Here is a 23,186-nt window from a genome sequence, read left to right on the forward strand (position 1 = left end):
AGGATCTAAGGGGAGTTCTACGGACTGGCAGAGCCACAGGCTCATTTTCATCACAGAATGAAACAATTTTCCACATTTGACGAATTTTTGCAGTAAATACAAATAGAACACAACAGAATCAGTGTGAGAGGTTGGGGTATGCAAGGTTTTTTTTTCATATCAAGGCTTGGTTGAGAAATATCTCAAATTCAGAAGTTTTTGAGATTTTTTTATGAACAAAACAACCTTTATTTATATTGCGGCATGGCGGCGCAGGGGTTAGCGCTGTAGCCTCACAGCAAGAAGGTCGCTGGTTTGCTTCCCAGTCAGGGCCTTTCTGTGCGGAGTTTGCATGTTCTCCCCGTGCACACGTGGGTTCTTTCCAGGTACTCGGGGCTTCCTCCCACCACCTGTCTGGTTGTCTGTCTCTATATGTCAGCCCTGTGATTGACTGGCGACCAGTCCCGCCTCTCGCCTGCTGACAGCTGGGATAGGCTCCAGCCCTCCCACGACCCGGAACAGAATAAGCAGTATAGAAAATGGATGGATGGACAACATTTTTTAGTACTGTAAATGGGTACCGTTGCATACCTGTATAGATTCCCACCCCTAATTTGAACACAGCGTTGATTAGCATGTACAGCATCCCTTCTGGAAAGAAATTCTGAGGTCCTAGAGAGACAGAGAAAATTCAACAGAATTGAGAATTGTGGGATCAGTGTTGATTCACAGGATAAGAAAGAAGGTGGCTGTGGTAAAACATGTCAGCAGTTTCATAAGTTCTGGGATATCTGAGATCAGACTTTGCTCGCTGTAAAGAAACTGGGGCACAGAACAGCATTACTGATAACATCTGATGCAGCACTTGGAAATCATTCAAGAGTTCTGTTCTGATTTATGTTGTAAAATCAAGATCTCTACTCAGGACCAGTGATGCACTGCTGTTCTGTTCCTCTATTTTCTGATAGCAGCAGTGAAACTCAGGAATGGCCCTCATGTTTCACCAATAAGTGACTGATTTATCATCCATGTCCTTGTTTTTCTGTTTTTCCCTCCAGCAACTCCAAAGCAGCCAATGACCTGCTTGACCTGCAGCCGGCCTTCCAGCAGCCCCTGCCACTCTCCACCAATACATGGGGGAGTGAGGGCTCCGCCCCTTTTGGTAACGCTTCCGTCCACACTGCCGTAACACTACACGTTTAATTGTCACATGCTCTTAGACAGAAACACACCCCTACAAACATGTCAGTGGCAGGTCACTCACATTAGTACGAGCATTATTTCTCTTTGTATTGTTAAAATGTAGAATAAGTGTTTATATTATGGTTTCACAAGTGAAATTCATGAGTGAATGGATGAAAAAGCATTAAAATAGCTACTAATACAAACCAGTTTAACTGTAATTATAATTATTGTCCTGGAATGGAACTTCCTGATTGAAGTGATGGCTTGTTCTGATATTTGAGCTTTCGTCAGTGATTGCTGTGTTAAACTTTAACTTCTGGTCTTGCAGACACAATGTCCTCCATTCAGATGAGAGCAGGTGTCATTAAGAGGTGGACAAATATTTAACAAACCGACAATCCCTTTATTTTACATCAGAAACAGTAAGGAATTAAACGGAATCACACAGTAGTTCATCAAACTCATAGATGAGATGACTTTATATGAAATTTAAATATACAGTCATAGTCAGAACTTCTAGAAACTTCTTGTAAATGGAGGAAAAGAAGACATAGCACAGTTGAACAGTTTTATGTGTGAGTGGGACTGAATGCTGTGAAGAAGAACCATAAAATTGATCTTCCAACAGATGTGAGTTATGATGAGCAGATAGGTCCAGTAGGAGGAAGGTAATTTTGAATGATTTATGTTGATTTTAGGGGCCAAGAAACAAAAAATCATGACTTACAGAATCCAAAAATCACATTTAGACATGTAGAATGGACCGATTCCTGGTACCCGAGCCTGGTTAGCTGTGGTGATGATGAAGTTGTAGCTGATTTTGAAATTGTCCTTTTGCTGCTGTAGTGCAGTTGTAAGTTGTGTCTGATTTACCTAAAAGGTGTGTGCTGTGGTTCCTGGAATGAACTGGACAGAAAGTCTTCATGCCTTTGTAGAGGTCTTTGCATTTAGGAAAACAGGGGGCACAGTGGCCATCTGCTGGCCTTTCTTCCTACCAGATCTGCTCACCAGCATATCATGGCCTACATTAACTCATGCATTTGTTTTGGAGGGCATTCTGTCTTTTCTGATACCTCAGTACTTTTTTCAGTATGATTTAGTCCCTGTCTAAGGTGAAGTGAGGGCCTAAACTTTGTTACTGCTTGATTCCTGTTTCTGTCCATCTGTGCAGCGTTGCGTTCATATCCCATCACACCAGCTGCATCTACATTTTTAACCCTTTTGAAAATATTTTCACTAGTGATGCACGGTAAGTACTTTTCTGGGCCAATACCATTAATTTCATCCGACTGATGGCTGATAACAGATAATTGTCTTTCAGCTGTTGGTCATAAAAGATGTGTAATTTAAGCATATCTCATTACATAGATATTTTTGTTGACAACACTAATAAATATTAACAATATTGTCAGATAATTTACCGGCACTGATATTAATCATGCATCCTTAGTTTTCACCCTCTCTGCCATCTTTTCTGTGTTCCCTGTTGTATTGTCTAGACTTTCTTTTATTGTTTCGTTTTCATTTTCTTTTTCCCCTGTCTGCTCACATCCTTTCACCTCTACAGCAGAAACCACTGGAGAATCATTCCAAACTCAAACCCTTTCCCCACTTTTCCAGTAAACCATGGTATCCTCAGGGACTGACAGCCCGTCCTCTAGGACAACTAGCCATGAACTGTTCCCCGGGATTATGGGAGATCTCACTAAGATTTAAGTGAAGCACACTGTTGTATTTCAGAGCAGTCAGGTGAGAGAGGAGAAACGGCTGGTTGTTAGGGATGTCAGCAATCTGTAAACCCATGAGCAGACATTGTCTTATTGAGCTTTGTCACTCTGGGACAGGAGGAAGTAATTCTCTCTTCCAGGCAAGGCTTCTTTTTCTATGTGACATATACATCTGCACACAGGTCCCGCCCACATGGAGACAAATTCAGGAGTATACGCAAAAGCTTTTTGTCGTGTCTGCATTTCATCCACATGGAAATGGAGTTTTGTGAGGCTGTGTGTGGACAGCCAACCGCATCTTCTTGGAACCGATTACGTCACTCAAAGCGTAGCCCACTTAAGCTGCATGCACGGGTCCAGCCAAAACAACAAAAAAATCGCAATATTTAGGGAAAAAAATGCTTACACAGACATTTCCAGAAATGGATAATGCCCTGTGATTACAGAAAATGCTTTCAAAGCAAAACAGATTTTTTTTTTTTTTTTTTGTCTCCATGTGGACAAGGTCATAAACGCCACCATCATCCCGCCGTAGCGTCCGTTCATCTCTTCAGTCTGCGTTCAACAGTAGAGTAGACTATGGGTAATACAGCGACTGCTCTGGAACAAACGTCAGCGGTTTAAGCCAGAAAAAGACTCAGAATTTAGTGTGATTCAGTAAACTCACAGTTAAGGACAATTATCAGTATGATGGTGCAGGTTTGTTTAAAGGTATGAGCTTTATCAGGTCTGAGGTCAAGAAGAAAGAGAAGAAACTAACTTTTTTTGTGTTTGTGGAGGGCGGATCAATCATTAGTAAAGCATCTCAGAGTCCAGGAAGTTATTCAGACATTTGGTCAACCCTCAGCTCTCTCCTGTGATTGTGGCTTCTTTATCTTTATGTCAGATTGAATTTCAGACGCTAAAAGTCCCTTAATGTTACTCTCCAGATCCTTACATGATGTTTTAGATCCATGCTGGCCTTTGTCCTGATACTGCTGCACAGATAGATGTTTTTACTACAGGTACAATGGATTGCTGATGACTTCATGAAAAAGATTAGAAGCCTGACTTTTGTAAACCTGGATTAAATTGGTGTGTCAGATAGACTCCAGGGCTACCACTGTTCTTCCTTCATGCTTCCCATCAGCCATTGAATTTAAACCTGCAGTGTTTTGTCACTACCAGCCTTGATTCAACCCTCTATTCAGTCGAGCCATCTGATGGTGTAAGCTACAGTAATTCCACTATTTTCCCTCCATATCCTAATGTATGTTCTGCTGTTCCAAAGATTTCCACTGCTGCTTGGCTCCTTCATCACTCTTTCTCAACCATATTTGTTCTGGTCTCATATTTTCATGATTTGTCTTCCTCCTCCTTCTCTTTCTGCCTGTTCCTTTGCCTGCCTGCTGTTTCTTGCTGTGTGTCAGACTCCTTCTGTGGGCCAAACCCTTACAACACAACTCCTCTCTTCAATTCTGATCCCCTTGCCGTAGCTGGTCTATTCAGAGGTAGGTGCACCAAGGCTGATCCAGCTGTTACAGGTCGCTTAACTGAAGCACTTGTTCGTTCACCTCTGTGGTCCATGCCAACACTTACGTTTGTCCACCACTATCATAGTGTGTTTGTGTGTTATCCTGTGCCATGTAGACATCGGTTTGAATCTGACACTAATTTTACTTACACGATAATAAAAACTAAAAGTTTCATGCAGCAGTAGGAAAATAATTCTAAATTGATAAATGACTGGGGAAAATCTGTAGGTATTCAAGAAAGCAAGCTCTTTTTGGTTAGAATAATTGTGATCCTATGTGGAGTGTAAGATGTTTTATGTGTCATATATGGAATTATATAGTGGATCAGAAGCATTTCATTCACACCAGTCACACACATTGAAGCAGTTCAGGTTCAGTTTTGAGCCCCATATCTGGCTGCAGAATCTGGGGATCAAACCTCCAGCCTTCTCTCTCCCACCAGTCCACAGCAGAACAGTAGTTTGGAATGGCAGTCTGAATCAGACAGCTGGAAAAACAAGCAACTTTGGTGTGCAGACTTTAATTGGGTACATTCTCAGCCAATCACAGCTTGTTTCCACAGGGCTGTGCCTAAAAAGCAATACAGCACTCAATCGCAGCACTCATTTTTGTGGTATTATATAGATTTCTATAGATTTTTCTACTTTGCCATATGCATACGATTAATGAATACAAAACATGTCCTGTGGTTACCTTTAAATTCATCTCCAGCGCCACTCCACTCCGCTTCGTTCGAGATAAGCTGCAGGTCTATTTTCAGCGCTGCCGCTGCCAAACTGTTTCAATATCTGTCGATCAGAAAGCTCCAGAAGAGGAAGTCACATGTGTGAATATCCGGTTCTTTCAAAATACAACACAATGCACGGACTCCTGATCATAAATCATCTCTATATGAACATTACATCTCATCTTGCAGTGAGAGCAAAGGGTCACTGAGAGGTCAGTGGGTCACAGAGCTACAACGGCGCCGTTGACGAGGACAAGTTAACTTCTGAGGACATTAAGAATTTTACATAAAACCTCAGATCCTTTCACCAAACATTAACCTTTTAACTTCCTAATGTACTCACCAAATGGAGGGAGCAATAATGTCATGGACTTATACAGGAAAGGATAATAAATTAACCCTGAAAGGTAAAATAGTCCACTGTTGACATACTATTCCTGCGTGAACTCGCAGTTCTCCTGTGATCTCTCCCTGCTGATCAGGGCTGCACGCCGCGGCACTCTAGACTTGCTTCCAGAGGGCGAGGTCGCTCGCCTTCGGTCAGAGCAAACCTGCAGCACTTCGGTGGGTGGCGCAGCCGTACTATGTAGAAATTGCGGGTTACAGAACTGTGTCTAACACAGCAGCATGACCATTGTAGATAACGACACACTCCAGATTCAATCATCCTAATTATACCTAATTTTTACAGGTTAAAGTATTTTTAATGAGTTAGTCTATGTTCAGGGGCTTTTCTCAGGTCGATAGTTTAAACAAGACAGTGGAAAGTCTAACACAACAGATGTGCTGAAGGATTTGTAGTTTTTAGTTGAGGCTAAAATTCTGGCATTGTGAAAAAACCTCATAATGGAAAATTTCAAGCTTTGACACAGCAAGCATAATTCTCAGCTCCACTCCAAAACTTGTAGGAAATAATGTAGAATATTGCAATAGTATTGCAGTATGGATTGTATTGTGAGCTGAGCCATCTATGGTGATTCATATGGTGAGCACTAGTTTCAAAACTGTCAGAGGAATTGATCTACTGGAACACTTTAAAGTTTGTGTCCCTAAAAGTGAACTAAGCCTCCTCAAAAGTTTAAACATATCTGAATTTTCTGGACTAAGATGCCCTGGACTTTTCTTGTGTTAGGCTGGCCACACACTGGAGGATTTTTAAATCTGAAACTATTTTAAAGACTAGGTGAGCTCAGACATGAGGACAATGATTTTTCATCTTTAATCCTCTGAATGCACACACTAGACAACTCAGCCAGACTGTTGGAGACCTGCCGACCTGCCAGCAACCTCAGGTGATCACATGACTTCTGAAGTAAACAAACACGGATGTCTGTCGATACCCTCTACTGTCACCCCACAACAGGCTGCCCTGGTGTGTTTTACAGGTGCAGCAAACATCATGAGACAAGGGAAAGACTCAGGATGAAATCCCGGCTGAATGAAACTACAGTTGTTTAAGGTTGTGAGCGGTGAAAGTACGTATGGTCCGGCTGGTGACACTGCCCGGTCTGCTCTCATTGGTTGTTATGGGTACTCCGACAGAGGCACTATGACCTAGAATCATAAATATCAAATGTGTTTGATTCAGGGTCTGGGAGTCTGCGAAGCGATTTGGAGAAGCAAAACATTATTGTTGACACCACAAACTTGAAGAGTATTCAGACGAGTAATTGTTTGCGACAAAGCTCCACTCAGGAAAGGCCAACACGATCGCCTCAAATTGGGCTTAAAATCTTGTAGAGTGTGGCCGGCCTTAGTGAAAAACAACTGGTCAGTAGGTGTGGCTGTGCAAAGAAGAATCTTTGACATTGACTCACCAATCGCTTCATTAGCTTCAATAAAGATGACAATCTACCAGACCTTAACTACCATGGCACATTCAGTAATATCACCTCTCTTCCTGGTCCTGCTGTGAGGTTTGACCCTCGTCAGGTTGTCATGACGATGTCTGCATGCCTCAATGCTGCCGTGTGATTGGCTTATTAGATATTAGCATTAACAGAAGGGATAGATATACCTAATGAGGTGATCTGTGAGTGCTTTTTCAGCATGTTTCTACCAGAAGAGCTGTTATTGGTTAATGCTTGGACCGTGACAGTTCTGTTTTTTTTTCCTCACTAGGGTTTACATCCTCACCAACACCCCAGATGCCACAGAACACTCAAGGCCTTAACGTCGACTTCGACTCTGTATTTGGCAACAACACCAATGCCAACAACCTGGATTGTACAGGTAATGGCTGCACTCCTGCACGGTGGCCTCTTCAGTCCCCAGTGGGAGCCAGCAGACTGCACGTGCACTGCTGCCACCCAGGGGTCTGGGAGAGATTGGTTGTTGGGTCACATAGCTGGACGTTGATGTGGTGGTGTATGTCAGCTGTGACTTTGGTGATGGTATCCCAAACCAAACATGTAGTTAAAATGGCACAAGGACAGTGTTGTACCAGTGATCTTCCATGTGGACCAACAAATGGGAAAATGCTTTTTATTACCGAGACTAAAAACAGCAGAGCCTCCTTCGTTTGAGAGATACCATCAAAATCAAAGTGTGTTGTGAGTTAGCCCCACTGTGCTCTTGTTATTGTATCTGACTGTGTGCACTGGCACATGTGTAAGCCAATCATGACAGTTCGCATTTTCATTCGCTTTTTTGTTTTTAAATCATCCGCCATACCACACAGAGACCGCAGTGAAGGATAACATTTTGTTACTCCTACGATTTAGTCTTCAGAACCTCTTTTTAAGTAACTTTACACCTTTTATGACAGTATTTGGGTGTAAATGACTAAAAATAGTAAAAAGATTTGAATATATGGATCTCCTTAGCAGGCAGCTCTGAAACGGGCCACTATGGTAGAGTCAGAGTACACTTCCTTTTAGGGCCTGTGTCTGCCAGGCACACAAACATGTTTTATGAAGAATAATCAGCTTTTTATATCTGAAATAACTCTTTAATTCCCTCTTTAATGCCACAATCATTTTTAAAGGCTTTTAGAACAAAACATGAGACTCTAAATCTGTCTGGGGCAAAAAAAAAATGACCTAAATGCATTTTAGTTTATAGACAAAGATAATGAGGCCTTACTGATAACTGCTGATTTTTGACTGACGTATGTAGGAACTTGGAGTCATAGAAAGAACAAATACAAAGATACAGTGGTGTGTAAGAAGATAATAATCTGTAAAAACTGAAACTCATTTAAAATATCACTGATTATCTGATACTAACGATGCCCGCTAACATTAGCATAACATAGCCATCGACAAAGCTTGTTTTACAAAAAGAGTTAAATGAGACTTGTTTTGAATTCTGTGACTAACAGTGGAATTCAAACAGAATGTCTGAAACCTCTCAGAGTACCTAGATAATGTGGTCAGAGGTCAGTCCAGTCTGCAGGAAAGTCCCTCAGTTAGGAGTCCAGCAGTATTAATGCTAACAGTAGCAGAAGCTGCACCGTCAGCAACAAAAAGCCAGAGGGGTAGTGATATTTGTACTAAAATTAAAGTATAGATTATGCACAAAGTTATGAGTCAGTCTGTTTTCAACATAGAACTGGTGAGCTGTAGTCGTTGACGTCAACTACAACAGGGCTCAGTAGTAACAAGCTGGAAGTGGGCCTGTGTGGGGAACTCTGACAGACTTCCCCAGTGTTTACAGACTGGGTCAAGGACAGTAGTCCTCCTAGAGCTGTGTTCCCATCAGGTGGTCTGGTTTGGTTGAGTACACGTTGGTATGGTTTGGTACAGTAAACCCAAAAATAGTTTGTTTCCACAGACACCCGTACTCTTGATTGGTGGGTCGGATGTCGAGGCTATGAACGTGATTTACATGCAGCACGAGTCTGCTGGTCCAGCCACTGAGTTGAGGAAAGGACAAGTGACAGAATCAGTAGGAAATAAGCAGTAAACAGCTTTATTACAGCTGAAAAATGTTGTTTTTAATAACTACATCTGAACTCTGTTCACCACAGTCAGTACAGAACCTCCACTGATGGAACATGTGTACAGCTATGGTGCGTTAATAAAGGCACAGGAGGAACCTGGAATATACAGTAGAAACCACTAGCATTTAGTTGGTGATGAAAATAATCTCTATACTCCTTCCTCTTACCTTGAAGGAAAATTATGATCTTGAATTGACCCAGATCAACCAGATGGTAAGAATCTCTGCCAAGTCCAAATATCCCTAATTACACCAGATATTAGTCTGATTCTCACCCACTCCTCTGAGAGCAGGCAGGCGTGTTTTGTATCGCCAGCCTGAGAGCTCATGTGGCGTGCTGAAAGTGATGTCAGTCCACACCCGTATTGTTGTGGGTGCAGCTCCACCTTTTTGGGGTGAATGGGTTAAGATTGGCATTCCTACCGAAGGGTGCCAAAAAAGTGTGACGGTACTGGTCGTTTTTTTCTCGGGACCCCTTCCTCCAACTTTTGATTAGGAAACACAAAAAAATGTGTGCTGTGCCGAACTGAACCAAACTGGACTGCTTGGTGGAAACGATCTATTAATTCCCTAACTGAGCCACAGCGTGTGCATGTAAACGTACAGAGTGATATTTCTGAATGCTCCACCTATCAGCACCATGAGCAGGGTCCACATTCATTGTTTGAGCACCCTCCTGGGCTCCATGCTGCTCCCGTTCTCACAACACTTCTTTTCTCTCTCCCTCTGCTCTGGGGTCACTCGCACTCCCTGGGGCCGCGGCTTTTTGCATGGCATATGCATGACTGGGTGAGTTGATACAAACCGCACACACCACTCACACAGTCGTTGTTTGCTGACGTGTTTTTTTGCTAGCTCTTAGCTGTGCTCCATGCCTCGTCACTTCTCACCATGCTCTCTCTCTCTCTCTGTCCGTGTGTGCGTTTATGTTCATGTGTCGTCTTTTTTTTGTGTGTGTGTTACTGTGGGTTTGTTTTTGTATTGTGTCTTCACTTGTTTTGGGACCCCAACCTCTCACCCTTCCCTCCCCTTCCTACACTTTTGATTAAGATGTTTTAGGTGACATCCTCAAACCCACAGTCGCATCCTCACCCAGTCAGGACCTGACCATGAATGGCCAGCAGACCCATAAACTGGTGTCCAACGACCTGGACTCATCACTGGCTAATCTTGTGGGCAGTAAGTTCCTTTTCCTGTGACTATGACCCTTTATTTTTACAAAATGGAGCTGAACCGAGGGTTGGGTATCAATCAGACAGTCTGTGTAGCTGTTTCTCATCAGACCAACCCAGCGGAGCAGCGCTAGAAGAACATGAGGCAGAAGAGAAAGAGCAAGGCTGTAGTAATACTTGTTTTACATGATTAGACCTGTTAAAGCACAGCAGTGCACAAATGATCAGAAATGTAGTCTCTCTCCAGAGTTGACTCATCCATTATCCCTACAGTGATAACGTTTGTTGTCCCTTTTTTTGGTTGTTTTAAATTTCAATGTCCCAAATGTGTTCAAGGAATGTGTTCGATATGAACAATTTAAATCCTTTGCTCTTCAAATTATGATTTTCCTAACTGAAAAAGAAAAACTTCAGTCTGACAACCGAAGAGAGATTTTGTCACTGGTTTAGCTTTATCCTGTGTTCAAAGCTGAGATGGTTCAACTTCTTTTCTACTTGTGAGATTTTCTGTTTTTACCAGTGAATGGATCTGAATGCAGTGTGAGAAAGGCAGCTGTTGATATTTAAAGCTCATTTCTCAGTTTTTACTCCATCAAAATAATGGGAGCAAAGATGTCTTAAGACCGTAAGTTTTCATTGAAATTAGAGCTGCATAATTAATCAGGTAGCAATATATCAGGCTGAGCAAATACATAATCACATAAAAGGCTGTGTTAATTTTCATATTAAGGAATGATTGGTTTACAAAATGAGTGCAGAAATGCCCGTATGTTTACAACAGTGCCAGTTAGGGCTGCAGTAATCGATTCTTTTTGTTATCAAGTACTCTAATAAGAAATATTGCATTTCTTTAATCAGTCACTTTTGCTTTTCTCAGAAAAAATAGTACTAGACAAATGAGACGATAAGGTGGGTCCCTTAGATCAGGGGTTCTCAAACTTTTTGGGGCTAGGGACCCCTGAAGGCAGAAAATTTTCCAAGGATCCCCACATAACCCTCACGCTGATTAAACATATCTTAACAGTCATTTGTTGCCCTTTCATTGGAAAAAATTGTTTGTTTTGTCCTTAAACTCTAACCTTGCAAAGCAGATGGATACACCCGTTTCCTTGTTTTTCACTGGCAAATCCATCTTGTTAAGCTCCTGTCTGAACCGTTTGGGCCCGGTTAGAAAGTGACAGGACCAATCAGCGACGAGGGGCAGTACTTTCAGGCATGGCAGTGTCGTGACGTTAACAAGCAGCAGCAAGAGCTGGTGCAGTTATGGAGGAAGAGCTTAGCGTGGATGCTGCTAAAGCACCAGTTTTATCAGGACTTGATGACATGTCTTCATGAAAAGAAGAACAAAGATCAGCAGTGAGTTGTTTTCTTTTCAAAAACCACAAAAGTCGAGTACTAACATGTCTATAGTCGCCATGTTTCGCGTTAATCCTTGGTAGCAGCGCAACCACCGCTCGATAGCTGCTACGTCACATGTTTTGTTGCTCTGATTGGCCCGTAGAGATGTGACAGACAGAACGTTCATCCAATCACACTCTGAGGTTTTTTCAAATCCTTTGCCTTTTCTCAAACGTTTCCTATTGAAGCTTTCCCAGATGGATGTGTGAAACACATCCATCTGGCGTGTCAGGTTACTCAAACTCTGCATGCTTTGTTATCATATTTTTTCCATTTAGCTGGTTTGGGCCTAGCATTAATTGATGAAGTGGACACACCTAAATATTTATCCATTGTTGTTAACTGGACCTGCACACCAACTGAGCATAGTGACTGATGTGGGAATCATTGGTTTAGTGTGGTTGTTTTATAGCACTACAGTCCCTATATGTATTTATTTGATTTTTAATCACATGGCATTACTTTAATGATTTATTCTGAATTATTTTGCGGACCCCCAAGCTGTGGCTCTTGGACCCCCAGGGGTTCCTGGACCCAGTTTGAGAACCACTGCCCTAGATGGACTACCTGTATGTTAACAAAAGGTATTTGAAGGTTATCTAAACAAAATATCTAAAACAGTTCTGATGGCAATTAACATTTATGAAAGTAAAAAGGAAAGGAAGTTAAATAGCTCTGTTAGATTATTTCATAATTGGGTTTAGGGTTCATCTCCCAGGAAATTCTAGCAGCTAATTCTTTATTTCTTATATTGTAATTTAGTTTTATTTTTCACATTGTCATCAAGGTAGAGACTCTTAGCCATTTAAACATCCTCGACTTCAAGCATCAGTGTAATATTTCACGTTAACTTCCTACATTCACACAGTGGTCTGATGATGCCCGACTTTTACATCACAGGAGTAGGATCTATTTTTCAAAGGGTTTTCACTTTAAGTTTTACAACCACATTTTAGTTTGATCCGCTGTGACTTTTTAACACCATATCTAGACCTGGAACAGGTTTTAAGGTAAAGCTGCATCAGTGATCTGTTGAATCTGTCTGTATGACGATGCACTCTGACCTATTTGCTCTCTCTGTCTCAGTCACTGTTTGTGGCAATAACGTTTCTATTTGACTGTCACCTAATAATCATAATTTAGTCTTTTTAACGGCTTCGGGGTGCCAAAGGTTTTAGAAAAAGTGCTGTAACAAAGATGTGCAGACGCTGAATTTTAAATCAGTCATAATTAAATGTATGACATGCACACGCAGAAGAGAGAGCGAGAGAGAGAAAGCGCCAGAAAGAGGCTTGACTCATGAAGCTTGTCTCTCTTCTGTAGACCTGTCGGGTCAATCAGTGAAGTTTATCGAATCCCCTGAAGTCCACAGCAAGGTTACTATAGTTAACTAAAACTAAAATTCAAAAATCAATTTAGTCAGCTGAAACTAAATAAAAACTAAACTTTAGCAAAAAAATGAAAACTAACTATAACTGTATAGTGCCCTTACAAAACTAACTAAAATAAAATAAAAATGGAGACAAAATATCCTTAGTTTTAGTCTTTGACACAACCATACTGACTGGGACCCACAAACAAGTCAGGGGAGTGTAAACTTGCCTGATCTGATTGGTTAAGACTTCACACAGTGGTAGTTTTATGTCTGGAGTTGTATTCAAACATCATCGTTAAATAAATGAATGATAAGTGAAGAGCAGCCTGTTTGAATATGTTTTTAAAAATGTATGAAGCTCACTCAGCCCTGACATCTATCCATAAAAAACTAAAACTAATGAAACCCTACTACTAACTACTAACCCTACTAAACCAACAAACCAGCAGTCAAAACTTATATAAAATAAACTGAAATCAAACACAGAAAGTAAAAATGAAATAGAAATAGAAACTAATGAAAAGTCCTAAACTATTATAACCTTGCTCCACAGACATCAACCAACCGCTGTCTCATATGAGTGAGTCATGCAGGCTGCGCGTAATCTCGGAGATCTGCTTACTTTCACCGGTTAAAGGCTCCCCACTCTGCAGAAAACTCTTTTCTTTATTTAAACCTTTTTTAAGATAAAACATCGCTACAACGTTAGCATAGTGCCGTATCTACCATTATTCCACAGCCAGCGGATGTGTAAAAAACGCAGCAGGGCGAGTGCCCGTCAACATGAATGCATCATCTTTTTTCATAGTCTTTACTGCAGGTTACGTTATAGTAACAGTGAAAACTAATACACTGTGCCACACAAATAACCGTCTGTGCAAAACACAGCAGGATGTCCAAGCTTACACCACAGGCGTATACGGATACATGACTGATTTAAGTGAAGCCTCGAGGAATTTTTTTGAATGAAATCACTCAAATTATTGATGGAATTGTTTCAGCCCTAGTGACAGTATTTTACCTTTTAGAAGTGTCTTTATTTTCAAACTTGAAATGTTTGTTCTGAGTTGACACATACACACTTTAAAACTCTCATTATCCTCTGCATTTTCCTTAATAATCAAGCAATGGGCTCATGATCACATCACTGCCTTACGATCAATCATGATTAATCACACATTTCAAACACTACCATGTACTGGCATTGTAGTTGGCATCAAGAAGTGCAGTTATGGAGAATAAAACTTCCTCTGCAGCACCACGTAATGTTCAATGGTAGTTCTAAGCTTTCCTTTGCCCTCCAGACATCTGTGTGGACGACTGAAAACTCTGAATTTCAGACTTCTTTCTGATCGGACTCTTTCCATCACCACACTAATTCTTCTACATGAGTCCTCTAACATCATGGGTCTATCTGGGATTTTTTTCTCAAGTTCTTATTAGAAAAACTGAATAACACAAACTAAAATAAAAAGTGTCTTAAAGGTTTTACACAAGTGTGAGGTTATTTTTATCTTCATATCTAGAAAGTTAATTTTGCCAAACAGATGACAAGGAGATAAACACGATGAATCTGACCATCTCTCTCTCTGTTCCCTCCAGATCTGGGGATCGGTAACGGCACAGTTAAAAAGTAAGTTCAGTCATTACTGTCGTCCTATCACGCTCCTTATCAGAGTGCTCAGCTGAACTAATACCTGGACTGGATCTTTGCAGTGATCTTCACTGGAGTCAGCCTGGAGAGAAGAAGCTAACAGGTGGAACCAACTGGCAACCCAAGACGGCTCCGTCTACTACCTGGAACCCTGCATCTATGGTAGGTTTAGAAGCTAGCAGTAATGCCTTCATTTGCATGCATGCCTTCCTAGGCCCACCTCATTCTTCTGTGCCGGGGCCGTGAAGCGTGCAGCGCCCAAGCACAGAACAAATGCACTCACACAAGCATACTGGACTTTGGGCTCACACGGGCCCAGGCACGGTACAGATGGCCTAGTGTGAGTGCGCCCTAAGACACTTTGTAGGGATGGGCTAGGAAAGGGACCATTTCACACCCACCACTTGGTGGTTATTTGTCTTCAACACTTTTGTTCCCCTGTTCTGTTACATGATTGGAGCAGCTGGTCAGAGAACATAAAAGAATAACGTTAAAAAACGTAACGTCGAAATATCCTCCACCTTACTCCACCTTTAGTCGTCACAGGACTGACTGAGCACAGATAAAGTGTTTCTGCTGCTGGGCTCAAAATAAAAAGGCTAAAATATTAGTCTTTCAAAGAACTGCATCATAAAGGACAGATAAGGCCCACTGTGTCACTGACTATAAGTGAAATACTGACATGAAAGTTAGACTGTCAAAGAGGAGAACTGTTCTCAGAGCTCTCCAACAGATTGTGATGAAAGCTCAGTTTTTGGCCCCAGCATCGCTGCGGCTCCCTCACACCTCCCTTGCCAGTTACTGAATAGTTAATGAAACGTATCTTTCCCCAGAGGGCCGGCCGTGAGACAGATCTGGGTTTGTTATCACTGCAGGCTCTGTTGGAGAGCAGACCGCTCAGAGAGTCTGTGCTGCTCTCTCTCTTTGATTTCTTTCTTGGAGGAGCTCTGCACCTGCCATGACACAGCCTCCGCTTCCAGGACCAAACCCCCTGTCCCTTCCCCTCCACTGCTTGTCAGACTGTTACTTAAAAATATTCAGATCCTTGTCTGAGATCAGAATGGGAAGCCCTTCCAGTCTGTGATGCCTGTTTTGTTGACTTTAGTCATTTTCTCTGGATCATCAGCTCCTCGTTAGAACTCGGAATTTTATCTCTCCGGTTATATTTGACCGGAAAAATCCGAACACCTTTAGCTTTTACTTATTTTTTATTTTTGCTTGACACAACTCTCTTCTTCTGTATCACACTATATTCACATTTGACCTGGGGATCATGTTATCAGTTTTCCAGAGACACCAGAATTAAAACATTTTAAACTTTTACCCTTTTTAAGTCAGTTTGACTGATTTTAACCTGGATAAATATTTCTGCCAGCTTCTGCTAGAGTTAGGTTCAGTCTGTTTGGTTTTGGGAGGTGGAGGGGAACTGTAAGACCTTTTTACATTCTGTTCTGTACATTGATGCAATTTTTAAACCGGTAAAGAAGTTGAATGACTAAATTTGGTCTGACTCCAGGTCTGCTAAAGATTGAGTTGAATCATTGTCATCTCAGGGGACACAGCAGTCTCCTTACATAAATGAATGTGTTCAGCCTTTCCCACCTTTAGGTTCAGAGGTGTTCAACAGCCAAGTTCACATGGGAGCAAATATTTCGAAAATAAGGATGAAAGTGCACCATAAAAATGCACCAATCAGAAGATTCTGATACCACGCAGGAAGAAATTCTACTTCAGACTAGAGGGGTTGTTTGTTCTGATTATTATTATCAGTGTTTATGTTAAGATTGGCCATTTCTAATACAGTTAAACCATGCTAAAATAATCCAGCTGTATACGGTGCTACGTGTTTAAAAAACACATTATAGAAGCATACTTCTCCATAGGAGTTTCATTCCATATTCTTAAAAAATGTTTTGAGAAAAGCAATGAGGGCTTTTTAATGCGTGTTGACTCCTAAAATACACCAGATATGTCTCCGCTCCAGCACAGCTGCGCCGCAGTTTGCCTGCTTGCACCGCCGTCTGTCAACCCCCACTGACTGCGTTTGCAGTGCAGCATGGAGCAGTGCCGCTGGACTGCCAGATTTGCGAGACCGGCGAGTTTCACGGTAGTTACAGAATCACACCTGGCCGTGCGAGTAGAAACTACTAAAGTGCTATAAAACATAATAAACACACGTGAAGCTGTTGTTCTGAACTGCAGGAGGAGGATGAACTTGCTTTGATTTTTCTCTGTTTTGCCCTTTCATGTGGATTTTTCTGCTTCAACTATGGGTCAGTAACGCTTTATAAATAAACACACTTCCTCTAGCTCCTCTGCCCTGTTGATTACAGGCTCTGCTACGCTCCATAAAGACTTTCTGTCGATGTAGTGAAAGGAAATACAGACTGGCATAATTCTGCCGTCAACACAGAGTATTTTAATCTGAAATTTAACCGGATATTTTAATTTGGTTTCAGCGACACTTCCTGCCCTGTCAGATCTGCTCCGTGCTGAAATTATGTGCAGGGCTCAGGTGTCCAGCAGAAATAGAAGTCCTGCGTATCTGCTGCGGACGGCTCCAGACTGCCGGAGCAGAGATGCAGAGCAGCGGAGCTGGTGGAAGCCCTCTGATTGACTAGAGCTAAAACCTGCTCTGTTACCAGGCTGGAGCAGAAATGACCGAACACGTATCAGGTGTATTTTAGGGGTGAGAGGGAATTAAAGTTACAGTGTTATTTTCACACTTTACTGCCAAAATGAGTTACATCAAAACAGAGGATCAAATGAATTTAAATTCTTTGTTCCGCTTTCTCTGCGTGTCTGTAATGATATATGCATTCTTCTCCTTCATGCTCTTGTGGTACAATGAGAAATTATAATCTATATAATCTATTATCAGATAGGATCTATGAGTCAGAGGTAATGCTCCGTGTGCGTTTAATTAGATAAAGAACGGCCATGAAGAGTTTTTATTTTGGTGACGTGCAACAACAACTCTATTCAGCTGTCACATCACTTTGCAGGTTAGTTACTGACTACGTTAGTGCCTAGAATAACCAACAACCAATTAAATTCATCTTCATATCACATACAAAGGTTCCTGTAAGTTTAACCGTTTTTAGAAACGTTCCTGCCTGCAGCACAGAGCATTTAGGGTAATTGTTAAACTTCAGATTGGTCTCATCACTGTACTATCCACAGAAAGATGAAATTACAGTTTTTTTTAACTCGCATTCATAATAAAAGCAAAACTGCTGTGACTTTAAATACCTCGTTATACAGTTTTACCATTTTACCTCCCATTCCTGCTCCAAATGCACACATGTTCCAAGAATGTGTTCCTGGTCTGGGTTAAACTGTTCTTACAGAGCTTACCCCCCCTTCTCTATAACCAAGTGTGTTTGAAGACCACCACTCTCTCTGGGTTTATCTGCAGGAGAAGTTTATCGCTGTGTGCTTTCAGTTTAATTTGAGAGAAATGCAGAAAAAGGATTGCTGTAGGTTGGCTGTGGGGCGTGAAAAATGAAATTCAGTTACATACGGGGAGAAGAAAGTAATGAGTCTGTCAACAACATGAACAATACAAGGATGCAGCGTATTCATCATGGCAGCAGAAGCATTGGAAAGTTACAGACATCAAAAGAGAGCTTTGCTTCGTGACTGCTCAGTCAGAAACTATGATGGATTAAAGATCTTCATGATTACACATCCCTGGTGGACTTTTAGTACAGCGTTAGAAACTCTGTTGCAGTCCTACTCTGCTTTGGTATTGGCTTCATTATTGTTCCTGGTGCAGTGCATGCCGGGTATGGCTGTGTCCTGATTTAGTAGAAGGAATCATCTTGTTGTTTGTGTCACTTCAGGCACCATCTGTCATGGCCTTCCCTGCAACCACACCAACGGGCATGATGGCATATGCAATGGTAAGTCAGTTGGGACGTGTTCAGCATTTCAACCCTGGGAACACACAAACACAGTCTGGATTGGCATGCTCAGTGGACACATGAACATGTTGATTATGTCTGCAGTAATCTTTTTGTTTGAAAGCTGAACAAACCTTCCATCCAAAGAGTTTTCTCATGGAGGGTGAGTGCTGATACCTTTCCTGAGCATTAAATCAGACTCTGAGGAAATGGTCTTCTCCATGTGTAGCTCCATCGACTACCACAGGTGGAAATGGAGTCATGTTTGACTGAATCTATGATGTGTTGTCTTCTCACAGCCTCCTCACATGAGCTCCATGATGATGACACAGCCTACTATGATGTACACCCAGCCCGTAATGAGGCCTGCCAACCCATTTGGGCCGAATCCAGGTGCACAGGTAACAGACCTTCATCTACAGTCCCCCCATAAGCTCAGCATCTACAGAGCTGCAGCAGAGGGAAACAAGCATCATTTTGGTGTTTATTTGGTTATCGGTCAGTGATACTCACAGACACAGTAATGCTAACATCGTTGTGTTTTATGGAGCTTTTTATTTATATTGTGCTTGATGTGCACTCTATACGTAGACTATTAACCTGCCAGGGAGTACAGATGGAGCCCAGCCTTTGGCTACAATCTGTCAAATTTACATGTTCATGCTCATTAATGTCTACTGTCCCCTAAAATAAATAAATAACAATTAATTCATTTCTGATGAACCTAGCATAGATATATCTCATTTTTCGATGCACTTCCACGTAGGACCACATGGATTATCATGAAAAATTTCCCTTTTTTCCCATGATTTACTCCAGAAACTTCCATAGATTCTAGATTTATCTAAATAAATCTTAGGATATTGTGGGAAGTCCACTTTGTGAAGGTTTCCTTAGCCTTTATTCACCCACTCTTGACCAGTTCACACAACCACAATCATGTGAAGACTGCTGACCTGATTGTTGTCCAGAGGACAATCACTGAAATCCTCCATGAGGAGGGTAAGCCACAGGATCAAGAGCCACCACACAGACGGGTCCAGGACATGGACTACAAGTGTCCTGTTCTCAGCATGGAGCCAATCCTGAACAACAGATGTCATCAGAGTCTCACCTGAACTAAGGAGAAAAAGAACTGGACCATTGTGGTCTCAGTGGTCCAAAGTCCTGTTTTCTGATGAAACTAAGTTTAGCATTTCATTTGTAAAAACCAGGTCCCATAGTCAGGGAGGCCCAGAATCCTGTGGTGGTTTGGGATCCATGTCCTCTGCTGCTGTTGGTCCACTGGTCTTTATCAAGTCCAGAGTTTATCAGGAGGTTTTAGAACCCTTCTGCTGATAAGATTTATGGAGATTCTGATTCCATTTTTATGGTGAAGCCAGAACTACCAGAAACCGGATTACTGACCATGGTGTTACTGTGTTTGATTGGCCAGTCAACTGGTCTGACCTGAACCCCTCAGAGAATCTCTGAGGAAATATCCAGAGGAAGATGAGAGACACCAGAGTCAAGAATCCAGACCAACTAAAGGCTACCAGAGCAACCTGGGCTTCATAACACCCCAGCAGGACCACAGGCTGGTTGGCTCTGTGCTACATCAGAGATGCAGGAATTGATGAAAAAGGAGCTCAGACTCATTACTGAGTGATAAATGAGCAGAATTTTCCAGAAGGTCCACATTTCTGCATTAAAAAATGTTTTTTGAACTAATGCTTGTGATATTCTGAGTAGTGGATTTTAGACTTTTTTGAGATGTAAGCCGTAATCATCAACATTAAAACAAAGGTCGTAAATATTTCACCTTGTATGAGGCAAATCTAGAATATATGGAAGTTATTTTTTTTTATTAAATCACATCAAAAAGACCTTTTTCATGATATTCAGATTTTTTTAGATGCACCCGTACATCATGTTGGCACTCTCCCATATATCAGAGTACAATGACCTGCTTCATGGGATTCTCCACGACCTTTCCTCACTGCTACCCCTGCAGCAGGTCACATAAAATAAACTAAGTATTTAGATTAACTCCACTCCTCGGCCTGTTTAGATTCTAAATATAGAATAGATGACATCAGACCTTGGCAAGTCTGACTCTGATACTCTGAAACTAGTCCGTGTTTTTAGTCTCAAAGCCTCCATTTTGTCAATTTTTAAAAAGTGCTGACATCACTGTTTGTTTGTTTAGCAGATGCAGTTCATGTAATCTGAGGGGGAAGAGTCTGTCCTGTCTGAAAATGATTCACAACTTCAAGTCTCCAGCAAACCTGCAGTTTGCTTTTAATGAACTCACCTCTCTGAGAAAGGAAGGCCCATCAAAGACATGTTGAACAAACCGTGGTGACTGGGATCGGCTGTGGCCGTCTCAGAGAGGCATCACAGTGAACATTGTGCTCATCTCGTCATGTCTGCGTCATGGAGGGAGGAGAAGAGCTTGTGCCTCCATTCAAACCATTTGGACCCACTGTTTCTTGTCCAAGAGGAACACAACATCCAAAGAGGGAGCTCTCTGACATCGCTGATCACGAATCTGAAATCAGAATCAAAGGTCAGAGGTTGTCACCCTGTTGGAGTTGCCTTTCTGTTCCTCTGCCTCCAGGCAAAGCTGTCACTTCCTTTTATTAATCAGTCATGATTAACAGATCCCAAATAAGAAGAACAATGTCTGCTCCTCTTTATACCACAGTTTTCTTTTCTCTCTTCTTTCTCTATTGTTTGCAGTAGACATTCCTTGTGTATTGTTTGTATTTATTTATGATTACCAACAGAGAGGATGATTAAAAAACAAAGTATGTAACTAGTCACTGACCTCCTCCTCGGGGGAGGTTTTCAGGTTCATACGTGGGTATGATTGCTTGTAGAATTGGATTTTGAGTGATTGAGATGATTTGTTTGAAAGAGAAACTAATATAAAGATTAAAGAGATGATGTTTGCTTTTGGGGCACTAAATATTCTCTGTACTTGCGGGATGCATTGTACAGTAATCTGTAGCTTTAGGGCTCAGATTGAAGATGTGTGTGAACGTGATTAGCACGGTCAAAGGGGGGGTGGGTCTCTACGATTGGCGTGGGATCATTCGTCACACCAGAAGACGCAGTACATTTTGTGATTGAGGCAGCACTAAATTGGGAAGAATTGCATTTATTCTTTGAAGCTTTTGGCATGCCATTCCCTGTTGGGTTTCCAAAGCTCCTGGCTGCCCTTTTCCCGCCTGAATGTTCAGGGTCCCTTTCATGCTCAGATCTCGTTTCCACAGATGAGCACCGGGGGGCTCAGGATGATGCGGAGATACGAGGAAGCATCAGTCGTAGCTGCTGATTGGTAGCAAGGGAATAGGTTTAGGGCAGTCTGCTTGTGCAGGAAAGTAGAGCGCTGTTGATCGGTGCTTTGTGTACATAAAACAAATCCTGCCAACTGCATGACTACAGGAAGATGGTCTGAACATAAAAGTGGCCCTTTCTCCATTAACTGAGCATCTTTGCTGTATCGCCCCTGCAGATTATATTTTTGTTTGATTTTTTCCAATAAAGTGCAAGCTTCCTTACTTTTGTCTCTGTGATCATTCAGACAGAATAGTTCATATGCAGAATCACTCAGACTGGTATGAAGGATTTCTATGAAGTCAGAGGCTGCAGACATAACGGACATTCTGGGCCTCTTCATACTTAGCCTAGTTTACTGTGAGTACAGCAGTTTAATCTTCACTAATACCTGTGTCAGACCAGCTCTGGTGGTTTTAACAGAGAAACAAGGTTCACCTTAAATCTAAACCAAGCTCCAAGACGTAAAGCCCACAAGGCTCCGTTTGCTTCCTTAATCTATGGAGTGAGGAACCATGCCATAGACTTCCATTGCAATGCAGATGATACTCGACCGTATGTATCCACGAGGCCTGATGGCAGAAATCAGCAGCATGCCTTAAAGATAGTAGGACCTGGATGACCGGGAATTTCCTGCTTCTTAACTCAGACAAGACTGAGGTTCTTGTGCTTGGGCCACAGAGAGACTTTTTCTAATAATGAAACAAAACTGTCCTAGACTGCATTAGCCTGGCTCCCAGGGCCACTGTGAGGAATCTGAATAAATCCTTCAAGACCCTGATAAAACATTGTTTGAGGAGGAAGGTAGATCCTTCAGTTATCATGCCCTTCTTCATTAGAAACCTCTACCTGTCAGGATCTGAGTGCAGACACTCTACCTTTAAGAGCAGGCTTGGAATTTCCCTCTCTTTGATAAAGCTTACAGTCAGGACCAGCTCAGACCTGGACCAGTCCTTGATTAGTTATGCTGCTAAAGGCTAAGACTGTCATCAAAACTGAGCTGCTCTCTTTATCTCTGGATCATATTACTGTACATCACATGCTGTGACTCTTTATCAAAATCCCCCAGACCGTCACGCTGCCTCCACCTCCAAAGCCCCCCAGACCGTCACGCTGCCTCCACCTCCAAAACCCCCCAGACCGTCACGCTGCCTCCACCTCAAAAACCCCCCAGACCGTCACGCTGCCTCCACCTCCAAAGCCCCCCAGACCGTCACGCTGCCTCCACCTCCAAAACCCCCCAGACCGTCATGCTGCCTCCACCTCCAAAACCCCCCAGACGGTCAC

At 42.1% G+C, this 23,186-nt stretch overlaps 1 protein-coding gene across 13 annotated transcripts in view; it reads left to right on the plus strand.

Moving 5' to 3' along the window:
- Positions 1 to 22,123, plus strand: part of picalma (phosphatidylinositol binding clathrin assembly protein a) — a 69,328-nt gene extending 47,205 nt beyond the window's left edge. For 3 of the 13 annotated variants that reach the window (XM_041801481.1, XM_041801482.1, XM_041801483.1), the window contains exons 13-21: positions 1,038 to 1,141; positions 4,301 to 4,381; positions 7,254 to 7,364; positions 10,125 to 10,253; positions 14,622 to 14,652; positions 14,736 to 14,835; positions 18,519 to 18,578; positions 18,878 to 18,979; positions 20,767 to 22,123. In XM_041801481.1, coding sequence (XP_041657415.1) covers positions 1,038 to 1,141; positions 4,301 to 4,381; positions 7,254 to 7,364; positions 10,125 to 10,253; positions 14,622 to 14,652; positions 14,736 to 14,835; positions 18,519 to 18,578; positions 18,878 to 18,979; positions 20,767 to 20,784 — 736 coding nt within the window. In that variant the 3' untranslated portion in view covers positions 20,785 to 22,123. The remainder of the gene's footprint in view (positions 1 to 1,037; positions 1,142 to 4,300; positions 4,382 to 7,253; positions 7,365 to 10,124; positions 10,254 to 14,621; positions 14,653 to 14,735; positions 14,836 to 18,518; positions 18,579 to 18,877; positions 18,980 to 20,766) is intronic. The other 10 variants (XM_041801484.1, XM_041801486.1, XM_041801487.1 and 7 more) reach the window with 10 other exon arrangements.
- The last annotated feature ends 1,063 nt before the right edge of the window (positions 22,124 to 23,186 follow it).

The sequence above is a fragment of the Cheilinus undulatus genome, linkage group 12 (genome assembly GCF_018320785.1).
Source record: "Cheilinus undulatus linkage group 12, ASM1832078v1, whole genome shotgun sequence".
Taxonomy (NCBI): Eukaryota; Metazoa; Chordata; class Actinopteri; order Labriformes; family Labridae; genus Cheilinus; species Cheilinus undulatus.